Genomic DNA, 16850 nt, shown 5'->3' on the forward strand with positions numbered 1-16850 from the left:
GACTATGCTCTGCTTTTGTTTCATTACCACCCTTTTACTTTTTTATATCAATTACATTTTATTTTTTAACACATATCTCAATCAGATCATGCTTTAATATAAGGTGTTTTATCATCACCACTCCTTTTAAAATAGTTGCCTTTTAATAAGACAGGATTTTAAAAACAAGAAGTGGTAACTGGGGGACTAAGGTGCTTTGACAGTAAGCCTAGCTTTAATGCCTGGAGGCAAACCAGCCTCGCCTGGAGTCGGAGCGCGGGGCCAGGCTGGGGAGAGCCGAGCTCCGGTGGGAAACATGTCGGATTCAGAGCTCGGCAGGAAGTGGGACAGGTGTGTGGCCGATACGGTCGTCAAGACAGGTACTGGTTTGGATTAAGACTTGTTTTCTCACTTACCTTCTTTAAAGGGAGAATGTGGCCACTAGCCTTTGGTTCTGGCATGGGATTGGGAATGGCCTACTCAACTGCCCGCATGATGTCCAGGCTCCATGTCTTCTACATGGAAAATATGTCTAAGAGCAGAGCAGTGACTCACACCTGAGAACATCTCAGTGGGCGGAGAAGAGAAGTCATGTTTATTCCTCAGGAACACTCAAGTGCCCGGAGTAAGCTGACATTCTTCTGTGTCAATGTTACCAGCAGTGCTTTAAATGCCAGCACACTGGTTATGTATTTGAAGCCAAGTCTGTTTACTGTTTTGTAGTTTCTATCTGGAAATTGCAAGGAGGTGGTCTTAAAAGAAATAAATTAAACAAAAATAGGCAAAAAAAACAAAACAAAACAAAACAAAACACACCAAACACAAACAAACCCCCAAAACAAAAAACGGCTAACTGAAAATTGAAGTTTAAGTGGCATTTTATATTTTATTTTTTCAGTTTTTTAATATATTTAACAATTACTTTACCCAGAACCCCTGATTTGTCCACAAACACTATAGGTCCAATTAGTTTTTTTAAAACATCATTTTAATAAAGACAATTGGCTAAGAAATAAAAAAGAAAACACTCAAAATGTGTACCCCAAGCCATTTTGGAGGCATTTAGTGAACACGAGTCTCTCTTACATACTAAGCAGGCTGGTCACGCTTTGCCCAGGATTCCTGAATAATGAGGATTTGCTCCCAAAACTTCCCTTATGGTCTTGCCATACCCCATTCTATACGCTCAGCAGTCCTGAAACAATCCCAATCCAGCAGCATTTTGCAAGTAATTGAGAATATATTTTTTAAGTACAACCCATGCCTAACACCATGATTAAGGTAGTAGTAGGAAATTAGAGCTTAACAAAACCTTACTGAAACACAATTGAGAGTCTGCATGAAATCAAGGTCACAGAAATAGTACTGCATCTCAGGATTTCTGTTAGGTACTTTAAAAAGGTATTGAACGCTAAAAGCATTTAATATGAAAAGGGAAGTTGAATTCTTGACTTTCTGAAAAATTTCACTCTTAATATATTAGACAAACATGAAAAAAAATGAGTTAAATTCCTCTACATGTAAGCCATCTGTCATCCATTCCAAGTTTGTTAAACTTCATTTCTTCACCAAGAACCGCGTGATGTCGGATCCATGCTTTGCCGCCAGAGACTGTCTCCTCGCCTGGCTTCTTTCCTTGGCTTGCCTGGCAGTTCTCTAAAAGTTAAAGACATGAATGTGTTCACATGTGGGGAGAAAAGTACTGGCTACAGAAACTCAAAAACTCTTCGTATTCTGTTAGTCTGGAAACACCTACATGACCGCCACACCCACTCCCAGTGTTCAGCCGTTAGGGGCATCACCAAACTACAAGCAGCGAACCCGAGCAGCTCTGCTGAGGGCCAAGGTCCGAGGTTCACTTAGGACCAGGTGCTGAGGAGAAAACACAGAGTTTGGGGGGATGCTACCCAGTGAGATCCGGGCATCCCTCCTTTAAGTCTTGGGGAGGAGCCATGATTCTCCTTGTCCAAGTGGGAGTTTTAGGCCATCTCGGGATTTCCCAGAGTGCAGTGTGCACAAGGCCTGCCCCTTCGTCATTCCCAACCCAGCAGCCAAACCAATGCAGAAAACAAAATGGGACAGACAAGAAATGGGTTCTTTTGCCAGTCCCGCAAATAAGACTTTTCATGAGAACCCGAAAAAGTGACCACAGAAGGGGCAGCATTTTGCTTTGCTGTGTCTTAATTCTCTTATTAGTCTTAAGTATGCTACTAATGTGCATGTTGGAGAAATCGGATGACTTCCCCCCATCTCCATTGGAGTCCATGCACGTGTGAAGTGACCCAGGTGGAAGGGTGTGGAAAGCAAAGAGGGTTCAAATGAAGAACAAATAGAACAATCCCCATTTATGTAAAGTTATGTTTCTGAAGAGAGGACTCTAAAACATTAAAAGGCTAAGAAAATGCTCATATAATAGGAACATTGTCAAAGGATCGGAACAGATCTCAAAGCTGTAAATACAATTGATTAGCATTTTAAAAACCATTAGGGTTTTTAGCAAACAAACTGGGGCAGGCCACTTCCCCCACCGCCCGGGCACAATCCATGCAGTCAGATGGGCACTCTCTTCCCTGACGGGCTGGGAGGGGCCTAACAGTATAACCTTTGGGAAAACAGCTTGGAGATAAAAACAGCAGCCTCAAAAATATCCAAACACATGACTCAGTGATATTTTAGATCTGAGAATCTATCTTAAGGAATGACCTCAAAACATAAAACAATAAAGTGCGTGGCAACAATATGTATAAGAACAAAAAAGAATGTAAATAACTTCAATGTGCATTAGAATAGGAATGCTAAATGCACTAAGGTAGAGATCTATTCAACAGAATCACGTGTAGCCATTTTAGACAATAACATTGTGAATGCTTATGGGAATGTGAGAAAATGCTTAAATCTGCCAAAGGGAAAAAATAAGTCAGATGCAAAGTTTCATACTGAATAAATGTGTCTTTCTAAGTTTATCTCAACAGGTAGGCCTGACTTCCTTTTGCTGACGGCCTGTTAAAAATTCATCCTAGCTGATAAACAAATACTGTGTCATTTTCCCCCTCTCGTTTTAAGCAACAAGTAATTAATTGTGCCAAGGTTAACAGGTTTTACACTTTGGCCAAGAGTGCAATGTTTGCACATTGAACTGAGTTGGTCCTAGAGATAATTTACTAAAGTTCTTAGACATTTCAGGACATCCTTAGCTGCACATGCAAACATGTGTCACTGCCCCAATTCACCAAACTTCTAGTTTGAAGGTCTGGGTCTCTTCAAGACTAGGCAAACTACATTGTGTTTCTTTTCTGCTAGGCGGTGGGGAAATTTCCGGGTCCTGGGATGAATCAGAAGGCAAGCAGCTTCTCTCCCATCTGTGACTGAGACCTAGGCCTCGAGAGGAAACACAAGTGTTAGGTGATGAAAGAAATAAAATGTATCTTGGATCCCAGCCCAGGACGTAGATGCACCAGTCCTCTTCCACGCCTGCATGCACGATGTCACTGATGCCTGGGACGGGTGGGATGAGCGGGAGCGCACTGACCTCTCTGTGACAGACGGTGCAGAGAGTCTGCAGGTTGTCCAGGGAGCACTGTCCTCCTCCTCCGAACACCGGCCGGATGTGGTCCACCTGCCAGAAGTGCCCTTCCCCGGGGGCTCTGACCATCTCGTTAAGCTGCAACCAGAACCCAGGATCAGCACTTCTGTACATACACTGCGGGGACTGTGGGCTTTGCATTGTGCGATCATGTTTACACAGCAGAATCAGGGAAAAAATACATTAGGATGGCTCTTTATAGCGTTTGTGAATAGGAAAAAGCCTCTAGGTTAGCAATTTGAAAACAATAAAATGTTTCTGAAAAAGTTCTTTTTCCCTTACCTAACCCATTTTGAGAAAAAATTATAAGCAAGTAGAAAATACCAAGACTCCTGACAGACTGGGAAAAACTAGTTGTTTTTTCACTTTTGAGCTAGTTTATACAGTCACTAAAACAAAACAGAAAAGAATAAGAATGAATTAAAAACTTAAAACTTCTGAATATTACTACTGACTTAGATAATCTTTAATTGTTGACCTAAATGCATTTATTACTATACCAATGACAGTTTAATATTAATAGCTATAACCTGGAACTCCCATGCTAGTCACTTGGGAATCTGACTGGTATATTTCTAGAACAACCTCTATAAGTTGCATATTTTGAATAAACAAAGATGTCCACTTAGAGCAGGGATGATTTAGGCTAGTCCACATACACACACTTAATATTTAAACAATGATGACCTACATTCAAACGGGATGTATTGTAACATTTCACCTAAGGTAGTAAAACCAGCTCACAGCACAGCTGTGCAGTTGTTTAAATATCACAAAGATCAGTGTGAAGGTTGTTTTTATTTTCTCGGTCTTGAACAAGGAAGAAGTTGTAATCAACTTCCTGGCTGCCAGCCGTGGGAACCTGTGATGCAGTTCTAAAGCACTTTCAAGAAAAGCTGCAGACCTGTGTGGGCACAGGGCCCGGTCAGCAGTGCCCAGCCTCAGAGGCACCCCAAGTGGCAGCGAGCGGAAGCTTTGTCCAGCTGTGGCTGGCACTGTGAAAGCAACTACAAATAGAAGTCTGATGCATCGAGCAAATGGCGCATTCTTAGGAAAAAGATCCATTTTGGTTCTGCCTTTTGTAACCAATTCTTTTGCTCTGAACAGTCTCTACTCTGACAGACTCCATGGTCTAGAAGGTGTTTATTCTCCCTAGTAATTGGCAAATCACGTGGGGACATCTTCAACATCCTAAATTCACCTGTCCAAAGAGTCACCCCTCTCTGAGTGGTCCTCCCAGAACCGAGCCTGTGGTGCTCCCTGTCCTCTGAGCACTTTAGTTTTGGGAGTCACTACGGGGAGTCACCACGCTACTTCGTGGACAGGCCGCTTCCAGGATGTCCGCAAGTCCGGCCACGTGTGTCTCCTGGCAGCCTGCTCACGGAGGCGGCAGGCAGCAACGAGTCCGGTGACACCGGGGATGGGTGCTATATGTCCCTCACCCATTGACCAAAGGATATTTCAGGAGCTCAGGACACCATTTAAAAAACAGTGTATCTCCCTAGTTCTCAAAGTTATGCGAATTCATCTTTGCAGAAATGCTTATTAATGAATTCTGACATAATTCAGCAATAATAGGTAAATAAAAATATATGATTTGACAATATTTTAGTGGGCAGAGAGTGACTCAGGAGTGATTTTTTAAAAAATAAGCTCACTGCCCTGGCTGGGGTGGCTCAGTGATCAGAGCATCAGCCTGCACACTGAAGGGTCATGGGTTCAATTCCCGGTCAAGGGCACGTACCTGGGTTGCAGGTTCAATCCCTGGCCCTGAAGGGCGTGTGCAGGAGGCAACCAATCGATGTGTGTTTCTCACATCGATAGTTGTCTCTCTCTCCCCCTCCCTCCCTCCTTTTCACTCTCTCTAAAAATTAATGAAAAAGATATCCTCAGTTGAGGATTAACAACAAAAAACTCAGCTCAATATAAAATTATACATTTTGCTGTAGTTTGAAGTTTAGAACTGATTAGATCACAGCATTAGAAATCCAACTGAGTTTTGGGAATCAAAGCAAATATTGAAAAGTCTAAAGATAACATTTTGTCATAAATTGCTCTCCTAAAATCGTATTTTACAACAGATGAACATGTTTCCTTCTCATTGCAATGAACTGCATTTTACCTGTTTGCCCTTTGTCATTCAATATTAACATCATGAAAAGTAGAGCAACTGGACCATAGTTGTTTTTATGTAATTTATTGGGGATGTGAAGAAAAAGGACACCTTGTACACTGCTGGTGGGACTGTAAATTGGTACAGCCACTGTGGAAAACAGTATGAGGTTTCCCCATAGGTGCTTCTATTTTTTTATTTTTTTTTAATTGGACCCGGGATCCTTCGGTCTATAGGCTGACACTCCATCCACTGAGCCAAACCGGCTAGGGCCCTCATAAGTGTTTCTTGATGCAATGTACCATCTGTTAAGATCTCTTCCCCAAATAATTTAATAAGAATCTAATTAAGCCTCTATATCTTATAACCATTATTCTGGAAATCAGGGGGGTAGAGAAACATGTCAGATAATACCATGAGAATATAGGGAGACACATCCAGAATGTGGAAAATCCTATAGGCAAATGATTCAGTTTCCTCAGCAATCAATGGTGTAAAAAAAAAAGGGGGGGGGGCAATACAGATTAAAGAGACCATAAAAGGCATGACTAACTGCCATGTGTGGGCCATATTTTGATCTAATCTGAACAAGGCAACCGCAAAAAGATATTTTTGAGACAATCTGGGTGGGAAACCAAACATAGACTTATTATAATCAAGAAATTACCATTGTTTTGTGTGTGATAATGGTTATTGGGGGGATGGGATTAAATTTCCAAGACAGACAGAAAAAAAGAGGGAGGGAAGGAGGATGGGAAAGAGGGAAGTCTTTGTCTATGAGAGATACATAACAAAAATATTTAAGGATGAAATGAAGTGCTGTCTGGAATTTGCTTTAAAATAATTCCAAGAGAGCCAAAACCGGTTTGGCTCAGTGGATAGAGCGTCGGTCTGCGGACTGAAAGGTCCCGGGTTCGATTCCAGTCAAGGGCATGTACATTGGTTGCGGGCACATCCCCAGTAGGGGGTGTGCAAGAGGCAGCTGATTGATGTTTCTCTCTCATCGATGTTTCTAGCTCTCTGTCCCTCTCCTTTCCTCTCTGTAAAAAATCAATAAAACATATTTTTAAAAAAATAATAATAATTCCAAGAGAAAAAAAGAACTGAGGTAAGGGACAGATGAAAATTAAGGCAAAAATGTCGATAACTGTTAAAGTTGGGTGATGGGTTATGGGCTCATCGTTCTCTCTACTTTTGTGTTTATATTCAAGATTTCCCATATAAAAAGTTAAAAGGAGAGCAAGTCAGTCTCCATCCCTCAGCACAACGCTGCCTTCTGTCTGCCACACAATGATGACTCACCTGTTCTAGAGGGAGCTTGGAGGTCCAGGTAACATCCAGAAGACTCTTCCGCTGACTTTTAGGAGCGTCTCTCAGACGTAAAAAGAGTTCTTGTGCGTTCAGATGACACAGCTGACACACGCCATGTTCAATTTCAAATACTTTGGCTCGCAGGTAATTGTTATTAGAACGAATCCAAAACTCCTCCTGACAGTTCAGAGAGCAAAACCGTGAGTCCCAAGCGTTCACTTTGCACTCTTGCTTAGTTTGGCCTGCGGGCTGCTGACAGCGGAGGCAGAGCGGATTTCCTTCATTATCCACAGCTTGTAAGTAGCCTTTGGATGCAGGAGGCGTCACAGTGAGACCAGCTTGCGCTAGGCAGGGAGTCAGCGATGGGCCGGAGGCTCCATCTTCAAGACACTTCCTAGAACGGAACAGAACATAGCTAATAAATACACCAGTCTAAATAAGCATAACTTCATATAATGGGCTTCAGGATTTCTATGCTGATAAACAGTAAACATAGAACCCACAGATTCTGTGATTCTATGTGTAATGAAACTACAGTCAGTACTCTTGACTCCATGCCAAATACAGGAAAGAAGGGTGTGTTTAAAAAAGTTAATTTGAATACCAACTTGAGAAGTTAGGTATCATCAAGTTAAGCAATCAGACTTGGAAACATCTGGAGAAGTTAGAAATGCTCTTGAGGCTGGGACAGGACTGGCTGATGTGAAATCCCAGCTGCAGCTCTCCCAACGCTGCACACCTCGCTGGGACACAGCCCATTCCCAAGCCTCCACGGACCTGTCCTCCGGCTCCGCTGGAAACAGTCACATCCGTAAAGTGACTGAGCCAAGTAGCTAACAGCATCCACAGGGTGAGAACCGAAGACTTGCTAAGCATGTGCCTCCTCCAGGCAAACTCAGAGTCTGACTGAATTAAAATTAGAAATGAAACGTAATAGGACATGTGCTCCATTTGTTAGCATAAAAGGAAAAGGTGCATTACTCAATTATGTTGAAAAGTCCTACATGGGAATTACACCCGCTGTTTGCCTATTTTCTACGCTGCTTATTAGAAGCATTAGAAGAAAACTTCTTAGGAAAGAAAGAGCTCAGCATCAGGGGGCAGAGTCCAATTTGACCTCAGGTCTCCTAGCATCTTAGTGGCCTGGGGCAGTTCACTTGGTCTACCTGGTCCCAGGGTCCTCAAAATAACCTTCCTGCCTCTAATTTCCAAGATGAGGCCATCATGTGCCTCACAGGGTTGCTATGAGACTGAAGGATTACTGTATTGTGAAAGCTCTTTGGAACGTGTAAGGTGGCCACACAAAGGAAAAGCACAATTACAAAAATGAATGCGAAAGTGGAAAGGAGTGGTCTCAGCACTGCTGTGCCCGACTAGTAAACAGGCCTTACTGTGTGGAAGTGTCCTGCGGCCCAGCCTCCTTGGTGATCAGACGGACGTGGCCCCCGGCATTCTTCACCTTGGCCATCGAGGCTGCAGCAACATCTTCTTTAGTTATGTATCTAAAACAGTGACATGTTAGGTAGATGTTCTCTCCCTGGTAGGACGTTTCCTGTTCATGTTGCTCCTTGCACAGGCAACAGGAGAGAAAAAGCGAGACCCCAGTCTATTGGTTGTGTGATGCCAAAGTTCGGGGATGACGTTTTCTCCCTTTATATTGGTCACCACGGGTGGGAAACACTTCTCTTTCTTCCACATTAGACTTATTTTTCTAAGAAATTCAAGAGTCATTCAGTGTTCTACGGGCCCATTTTCACTTAGAGGAGAAAAGGAGTGGGCGCAGGGATAGGAAGTGATGGAGCGCAGGCGCACGGACAGCCTTAGGTATAGTGCAGGGACTCTCTGACAGCGTTTCCCCTCTCCTGGCCTCCTCTTCTAGGTTCCATATCACCTTGATAAGTTATAATAGTGAATCAGCCAGCATTTCAGATAAAGTGGTTCTCTTTCTAGCTAAACAGGTTCAATCACATCTTCCCTAATCTCAAGGTTGTTCCCGTTATTATCCGCCCATCTAGGTTTACGGAACTGCCACTGAAGTGAAGCCACTCTTGCTGTGGGATTCACAGCACCCTCACTCCCACACCACGGTGTAGGGGCTGGCAGTGAGGAGGAAGTTATTCCAATTAAAGGTGATGGGGGAATGTAAGAAGGTGAAATGCAATTACCCAATTAAGTCCTTCTAATTAGCATGGCCCAGTTTCTCTGGTAGTTAACACCTATTATAGTTTTGGTTTTTTTTTTTAAATCAGTTCAAACATAAATTTCTTCATTTTTTGAGTACTTCATTTGGGAGCTTGACAAAAATCAAACTTAAATCACAATGGAATAGTTCTGCAATTGTAGGTAAATTTTAGAAATTTGCTTTTATGTTGTAAAGCATATTTAACAATTAATAGATTTCCTTCTTATAAAGTATTTTATTCATTTTCAATTAGGTAATACATACTGCACATATATCAAAATTCAAAAGACAGGCAATAGTGTATTTCTCATTCTTTTCACCTCCCCCAAAGCTACCTCTGCTGCTAGTTTTTTTGTTTTTTTAAAATATATTTTATTTTTTACAGAGAGGGATAGAGAGTTAGAAACATCGATCAGCTGCCTCCTGCACACCCCCTACTGGGGATGTGCCCGCAACCAAGGTACATGCCCTTGACCGGAATCGAACCTGGGACCCTTCAGTCCTCAGGCCGACGCTCTATCCACTGAGCCAAACCAGTAAGGGCTCTGCTGCTAGTTTTTAACAAATCCTTTTAGAAATAGTTTTTTTTTTTTTTCTGTATACAGGTTATATATTTTATTTATTTATCTCAGTATTTTTACAGACATATAACTCATAGCACTAAATTTAACATTTTAAATTTTACAATCCAATGCATTTTGCTATATTCACCAGATGTACAGCCATCACCACTACCTGAGTCCAGAACATTTTTATCACCTCAAAAAGAAACCTGAACTCACTAGCAGACACTCCCCATTACACTTTTTCCCTTTAAAAACAAATGGTAGCATCATATACACAGTAGCCTTCACCTTGCTGTTTACCTAACCATACATCTCAGGATCTCTCTCAGTACACACAGAATTGCTCTATGTTTTAAATGGCTGCAATATTCCATTATTTGGATAAACCATGTATTGAACCAGCCTCTGAATAATGGGCATTTTGGTTGTTCCAGTCTCTGCTATCACAAACAATGCTGTCATAAGTATCCCTATACATGATATTTGATATTTCCTACACATTAAATAGATATAAAATAAATTCCCAGAAGTAGAATTGCCAGGTCAAAGTCTTAGTGCTTTAAATTTGAGTAGCTTCTGACACATTGCTCTCATTTGAGTTTGTTCCAAATACAGACCCACCAGCAATGAATGAGAGTGCCTCTTTCCTCACACTTCCACTAGCATCGGTATGTCATTTGAAAACTTCTTGCACCAAAAGGTTGCTGGTTCGGTTCCAGGTCAGGACACATGCCTGGGTTGCAGGCTCAATCCCCGGTCCCCAGTAGGGGGAGTGTAGGAGGCAGCCCATAGATGTTTTATTCTCACATCGATGTTTCTCTCTCTCCCTCTCCCTAAAAATCAATAAAAATATTTAAAAAAATAAACCTCTCTGTTAATGGTGATAAGTATCTCATTACAGCTTTAAGTTTGCATTTCTCCAAGCGTAAGGGTGATTATCTTTTCATACATTTGCATTTCTACTGTGTGTCTGTCTTAAAGCAATAAAGAATTTTAGTGAATTCCTTTAAAATTCTCTAATTTTAGTTCGTAAACTCCTCCCACCCCCCATTTCTTCAACCATTTTATTCCCTTGACAAAAACACTTCACTAAAGTATTTCAGTGGATTCTAAATGAACTAAAAAGCTTCATAGCTTTGAGGGTCGAGGGAATATTAAGTCTTGCCTTAGGTATTATTCAATATTTAAAGGCTTAGAAACCTAATTCAGTAACTTTAAAAGATGCTGAGAAATCTATTCAGAGATTTAGGAACTAAAAATAACCTTTCCTACAAGAGTTTTTAGCATAGATTTTTGGAAACCATGGAACAGATCAATCAACTCCAAATGGAGGGGGTAGGGGATAACTTTTCAAACATAGCTGTGAGTTACCAATATTTAATTTTCCACTGAGGTTTGCTATGAAGTTCATGTAAATATCAACTCTCCAAAGGATTATGGTAAATCCCAATTCTGACAAATAGGGAAGGAAGAATGTTGTCTCCTGGATGGGGCTGCGGCAGAGGATGGCAAGTTTTGTAAGGAGAGAGGAGTGAGTGTGCTGAAAGCGGTCCACCCCGATGAAAACACTGCTGGCTCCAGGGTGCCCACCTGCGTTGGGGATCAGCTGTGGCTGGAGGATAACTAGTTGGCAGCCTAAACTCAACAGGGCTCCGACTGAACCAGGCCTGCCTCTGCCGAACGGGAATCACTTAGGAACTGAAACAATGGCTGGTGACCTTGGCTTCTATTCACACTGAAGAGTGAGCTGCTCAAAAGCTGACTGCAGGCCCTGAGCTTGGATGAGCCTGAAAACTGGTGGACAGCACTGGAGGGTAATCTAATTGGGGATTTAGCCATTGCTTTTGGGGGGAACTCCTAAAAATCAGTACCTATTTGTCTTTATTCTAAGGCCATTCCATTTTTTTCAGAGACGAATCTTATTGCCTAGGAAATAAAACGTGGCTGCTTGTGATCTGGAAGTTGAGTGAAGAATGTGGAAACACACTGAGCCTGATGCCAACCTTGGTTCCATTTCTCTAGAAAGGAAACTGGGAGGACAGTGGGGGAAAGGCGTCCAGTGTCTAACCGTCCGCACACAGACTTCCACTCAGCGCTGCTGCGCAGCCCTGCCCTTCACACCTGCTTTCAGAGAGACATGGTCACTCCACTTTACTGGGACTTAGTGGGGTTCCACGGGGAGATGGGCATGCTTCCTCAAAGTACCGCCCCTCTAAGGGGACACAATTCATTGTCATGCTCTGCTAAGCCAGTTTCCCTGGAGCCCTCCCTCTCTAATCAATGACTGCTCTTCATTTTCTTTTCTCCATTCCCATTGCTAATGACTTCATAAAAAGTCCTCATCTTTTGTTCTTTCCAAGTCTACTACAATAGTCTTTTTAATTCGTGTGGTAGGTAGAGTTTTAAAGACATCTCCCTAGGATTCCTGTACCCAGTATCTAATCAATATCGCATGTAGGTGATGCTGTAAAGGGACTTTGCAGATGAAATTAAATTTACTAATCAGCTGACTTTAAGATAGGGAACAATTCCAAGCACAAGGAGTTCACACAAATTTGCTTGTCCTAAGATGTAGGGATCCTTGTGCTAGAACTAGGAAGAAGCCTCTAGAAGCTAAGAGCGACGCCCCCACCCCCTGCCCCCCCAGCTGAGAGCCAACAAGGAAACCTAAGTCCTACAACCACAAGGAACTGAATGCTGTCAACCACCTGAATAAGCAATGGATCCTTTCCAGACTATCAGTAGAGCCCAGCTGGCCCACATCTTGACCTCAGCTTTATAAAATGCAGAGCAGAGAAACCAGCAGAGAAACTCAGGCTTTGACTTATAAAACCCCAAGATGATAAACCACTGTTGCTTTAAGCCACTGAGTTTGTGATAATTTGTCATGGTAGCAACAGAAAACTAACTCAACTCGTCTCCCCAACTCGAGTATCACCCTTTCAATCTACCCTTCCAACTGCTGCCAGAGTGAGCTCTTAAAAACACAAGTCCAACGACTTACTCTGCTGCTTGTTAACACACGTGATATCTATAAGATATCACTGCACATCCTATATAATAAAAGGGTAATATGCAAATGGAACAAATGGCGGAACGACTGGTTGCTATGACCCACACTGACCACCAGGGGGCAGACACTCAACGCAGGAGCTGCCCCAGCCCACAGGCCCCAATCGCCTGATGGGGAACAGGGAACCAGGGGTGGGTGGCGGCAGGGGGCCGGGCCGGCTGCTGGTAGCCGGAAAAGATGGCCTTGATCACAGGCCGTGCATGAATTTTGAGCGCCAGGCCTCTAGTAATTTTATAAGTAACTTTGGTTTGTATCAATTTTATGACTTGCTTTTAGCCTGACCAGTTATTTTTCTCAGGAGGTTCTTTGAGAGGTCATCCATGTCTGATGGAGAAGAAACTAGAAATGGCTGTGGTTAACTCTGACTGTGGTTATAAAAATGAGAAAATGGAGAGGACTGGAAGAAGTATTGAGAACAATAAAATAGGCATCATGCTTTTTGTTATATGTGTGTGCATATATGTATGTGTAGGTGTGCGTATGTATAAACACACACATATTTTAAATCTATTTTTTATATAAAGTAATATATGCTCCTGAGAAAAATTCAGTACAGAAGACATTAGGCAAGAGTCCAAAACTGGCAGCTCATAAATAAACCAACTCAGCAGTCATGCAGTATTTTATTTTTAAATCTGAATTTAAATGATGTTAGATGGGTTATGCACTTCACAATTTGCCATAGTTCCATCTCCTGCCCCATCTTTTTCTAGTTTTACACCTGACCTCATTCGCTCATTTACAGTTCCTGCTTTGTTTTCATCATTAGTTTGTGATCCTGGAGTAAAGTACAAAGTCCCTGCCATCTCCACAAGTCCCCTAATCTGTGGTCTACAGCAGGATCGCTCAGTGGTGGCACTCCTGGCACTTTGAAACAGGAACCTCGTTGCTGGGGAGTGCAGTGCTGCTCACTGCAGGATTGTTATTGACACCCCAGGCCTCTGGCCGCTAGGTGTTCCCCTGCGGTGTCCCCTGATTTTGACAAACTAAAAGTTGTCACCCTGGGGGTAAAACTGGCCCCAGCTGGAACCACTGTCCTAGAGAAACCTCTGGGAAGATTTTCTGAGGTATCCTTCCAGACACTTTCTATGTCAATAACAGCAGTTACATATATTTGTGTCTCCATCCTTTTTATATACTTATTTTTATCCTTAATGAATTATCACAAGTGTCATTCCTTGTTCTCCCATATGAATGATTATACCACATGCCATATGCTGAAACAGCTGAAGAGATTTTCACTGTGTGGGGATATAATTTATTTAATCAACCACATCCTCTCCTAAACCATTGGTGAATTTTTTCACCTGTGTGCACAGGAAAGGCCAGAGATCACAAAACGATGGAATGTGGGGGTGAAGGGGTTACAGGTGTATGGAGACAGCAAGGGCCATGGGGTTTTTCTGCCATGGGGCCGTTGGTGCTTTGCGATCTCTTCAGAGCACGAGAGGGCAGCAATAGCCGCCTGCCCTTCCCGGAACCTGCTTCGTGCTGAGGAAAGACTACAGAGAGCGGGATCACACAAGGGGACACGAGCCCTAAGTGAGGCAGAGATGATTATGATGCCAAGAAAGGAAAGTACACGTACAGAGATTATCATCGGTGATGACAGAGGCAAACGGCTGCAAACACGAGACGCCTAACCTTTCATTTCGTTTCCAACCACAGGCGTAACCGTTACCTCCACCACCTGGGTGGTGGTGCGGCCACCAGAACCAGCTCCCTGTGCATGGCACCGAGACCCACGGCCGGGATGCAGGGCAGATGGGCCCAGAGGCGTGTCCTGCTGTCCTCGCAGGGAAATGCCTTCCTGGGAGCAAGGGTCCCGGGCTGGGTGAGTGCGACTCATGTTGAGAACGGACAACCGAATCTTGGATTTCTTTAGTGGTTACATAAATGCCTCAAACCACCCCTCCCCCTAAGAACTAACCATGCCAAGTCATAAAATACAAAATAGAAAGAGAAGGTCCGCCCATACCTTTTTGTGCTATTTGGTTTGGTCTGTTGCTTTGTGGCCTCTTCGAATGCCAGAGCTGGGCTGCAGAACAGCTGCCCGCTCCTCCTGACCACCCTCTGCTTCATGGCCGTGAGGCCGCTCCATTCGCGCACGAACCGCAAAATCTGCCGGGAGATGAGAGGTGAAAGCAGAGCCCGCAGCGCACCGCACGCCTTCTTTTGAAGTGGGGCTACTTACAGCGCCGGGCCACTGAGGGGTGTTATACCCCAAACAGGCTTCTAATGAAGGTTTTCTTCAGTTTGATGGTTCACCTCTTTCTTGTGAACCACCTACGGCCAGTTCTGCAGGCGTCTCCTGGTCCAGAGACTCGGCAGGCACGTTTCAGGGCACCCAGCACACGTCCCTGGCACGCAGGGGCCAGCTGCAGCAATGTGCTCAGTGAGGCCGACAGAGGCCCGGGTGGAAGCCACGACCAAGGCAAAGCTGGTCTTGGGGACAGCAGGTGTGGCAGTCGTGACCGACCGACACTGCTACACCTGAGAATCGCTTTGAACCCCACGACTTAAGTCATCGCAGGAAGGCAGGCATCAATAAACCTGGGCATTTTTATTAGAGTAACATTCATCTCACTTATTGGTCAAATATACGTAGCTGGCTATCTTCTGGGAACCTGCGAATCACGATTAGTGACACTGAAGAAAATAAGTCAGTGCTACCTTTCCCTTTAAGACAGGTGCAGCCCACCCATGGGCAATGTTTGATTTCCACTCCAAGGGCAAAACATCATCGCTGTTTCATGTAGAAAGCAGCACACTGCATGCTGGGTCCGCCCTGCACACGTGGACCCTCCTTTGCAGGGAAGGGAAACGGCCACAGGTGAGCACCGAGGCCTCCCTGGCAGGCGCGTGGCCTGCACTGCAGGCTGGTGCTCTCACACGGAATCGAGAGTCACCCAGCATGGCCTCATCTCCGCTCTCAGAGCCTGCCAGGTTAGAACTGAGTCTTCACAGATAAAGTGTGACCTGACAGATACAACTATCACGTTGCTACTCCTGTGAATGAAGCATTAAATGTGAGGATGACTCAATCCACAGAAGCAGCAACCTGGGTGTGCTCACTCACCAAGGGAACGGAGCTCATATATAGTCTGAGCAGCGGGGTAACTTGCAGGCACGGCACCTGGCACACGTCCCTGGTGATGGGAATTCTGCAACAGGCCACGAGTGCTCCGCTTTTATTATACTCCAAATGGTCATTAACATTACTCAGATTTTAATTTACAACAAATTCACAGAACTATTCTTACCAGGGAGCGATTTTGTTTCAGCTCAAAGCTTGCTGGTAAATCTTCCCAAAGGTCTAATTTTATATCCAAAGGAATGAAATTGCAGTTCATCTGGTTTCCATCCTGATTATAGATTAAGAAGGCATTGTTAATCCATTTTGTCTGTAGGCACCATAATTATTTTAAAAGTAAAGAACTGTATTATGACAGAATAGCTCAGTCTCCCAAGATCCACCCACACAGCCCCCCAGAAAGGACGCTGAGAGGAGGAGGGAGGAAGGCTCCCCGGGACCCTCTGAATGCCACGGTGCGTTCACTGCTGAGGGAAAATACCACGCAGAGGGGTAGTCAGCTAAACACGAGGCTGGAGCAGGAAGTACTTCTTTATAAAGGGGGAGAAGAACCTCTGCATGTGAAAATGGAGCAACAAGAGTCGAATCATATTCGAACTCTCTCTGCTAAAAGAAAGCGCTCCAGCTCCCACAATTGCTTTGGGAAAAAACACAAAAAGAAATTACCTGCGGATTCAAAGTTTAGATACATAATTGTTATTCTAAACTCAATCGGACTTGGGATTCTGGCTGCAAGGACAGTTCTTTAGAGTTACATGTTAACGACATAAATGGCTAAATAGCTGTTACTGCTCTTCCTTTTAAGCGGTGTTCTTTTAGGCAGCGAGCTGAGTTTTTATCCAGATTCTACTTTGGCTCTTCGAAGGTCAAAAGGAAAGATTTCATCTCAACTCTGCTGTAGCTGTGAAAAGACCTGTTAGCATTTCATCTGCTTTGGGTCTCGTGTGTA

The 16850-nt window shown here is 43.7% G+C and overlaps 1 protein-coding gene and 1 pseudogene across 1 annotated transcript in view; one reads left to right on the top strand and one right to left on the bottom strand.

The window, feature by feature from the left end:
* The first annotated feature begins 276 nt into the window (after positions 1–276).
* Positions 277–608, top strand: LOC103287762 (MICOS complex subunit Mic10-like; annotated as a pseudogene).
* Positions 609–912: 304 nt separating this feature from the next.
* Positions 913–16850, bottom strand: part of ZRANB3 (zinc finger RANBP2-type containing 3) — a 213165-nt gene continuing 197227 nt past the window's right edge. The window contains exons 16-21 of the mRNA XM_054723478.1: positions 16071–16172; positions 14786–14928; positions 8378–8488; positions 6978–7380; positions 3509–3640; positions 913–1635 (exon numbers count right to left, since the gene is read on the bottom strand). Coding sequence (XP_054579453.1) covers positions 1537–1635; positions 3509–3640; positions 6978–7380; positions 8378–8488; positions 14786–14928; positions 16071–16172 — 990 coding nt within the window. The 3' untranslated portion in view covers positions 913–1536. The remainder of the gene's footprint in view (positions 1636–3508; positions 3641–6977; positions 7381–8377; positions 8489–14785; positions 14929–16070; positions 16173–16850) is intronic.

The sequence above is a fragment of the Eptesicus fuscus genome, chromosome 11 (genome assembly GCF_027574615.1).
Source record: "Eptesicus fuscus isolate TK198812 chromosome 11, DD_ASM_mEF_20220401, whole genome shotgun sequence".
Taxonomy (NCBI): domain Eukaryota; kingdom Metazoa; phylum Chordata; class Mammalia; order Chiroptera; family Vespertilionidae; genus Eptesicus; species Eptesicus fuscus.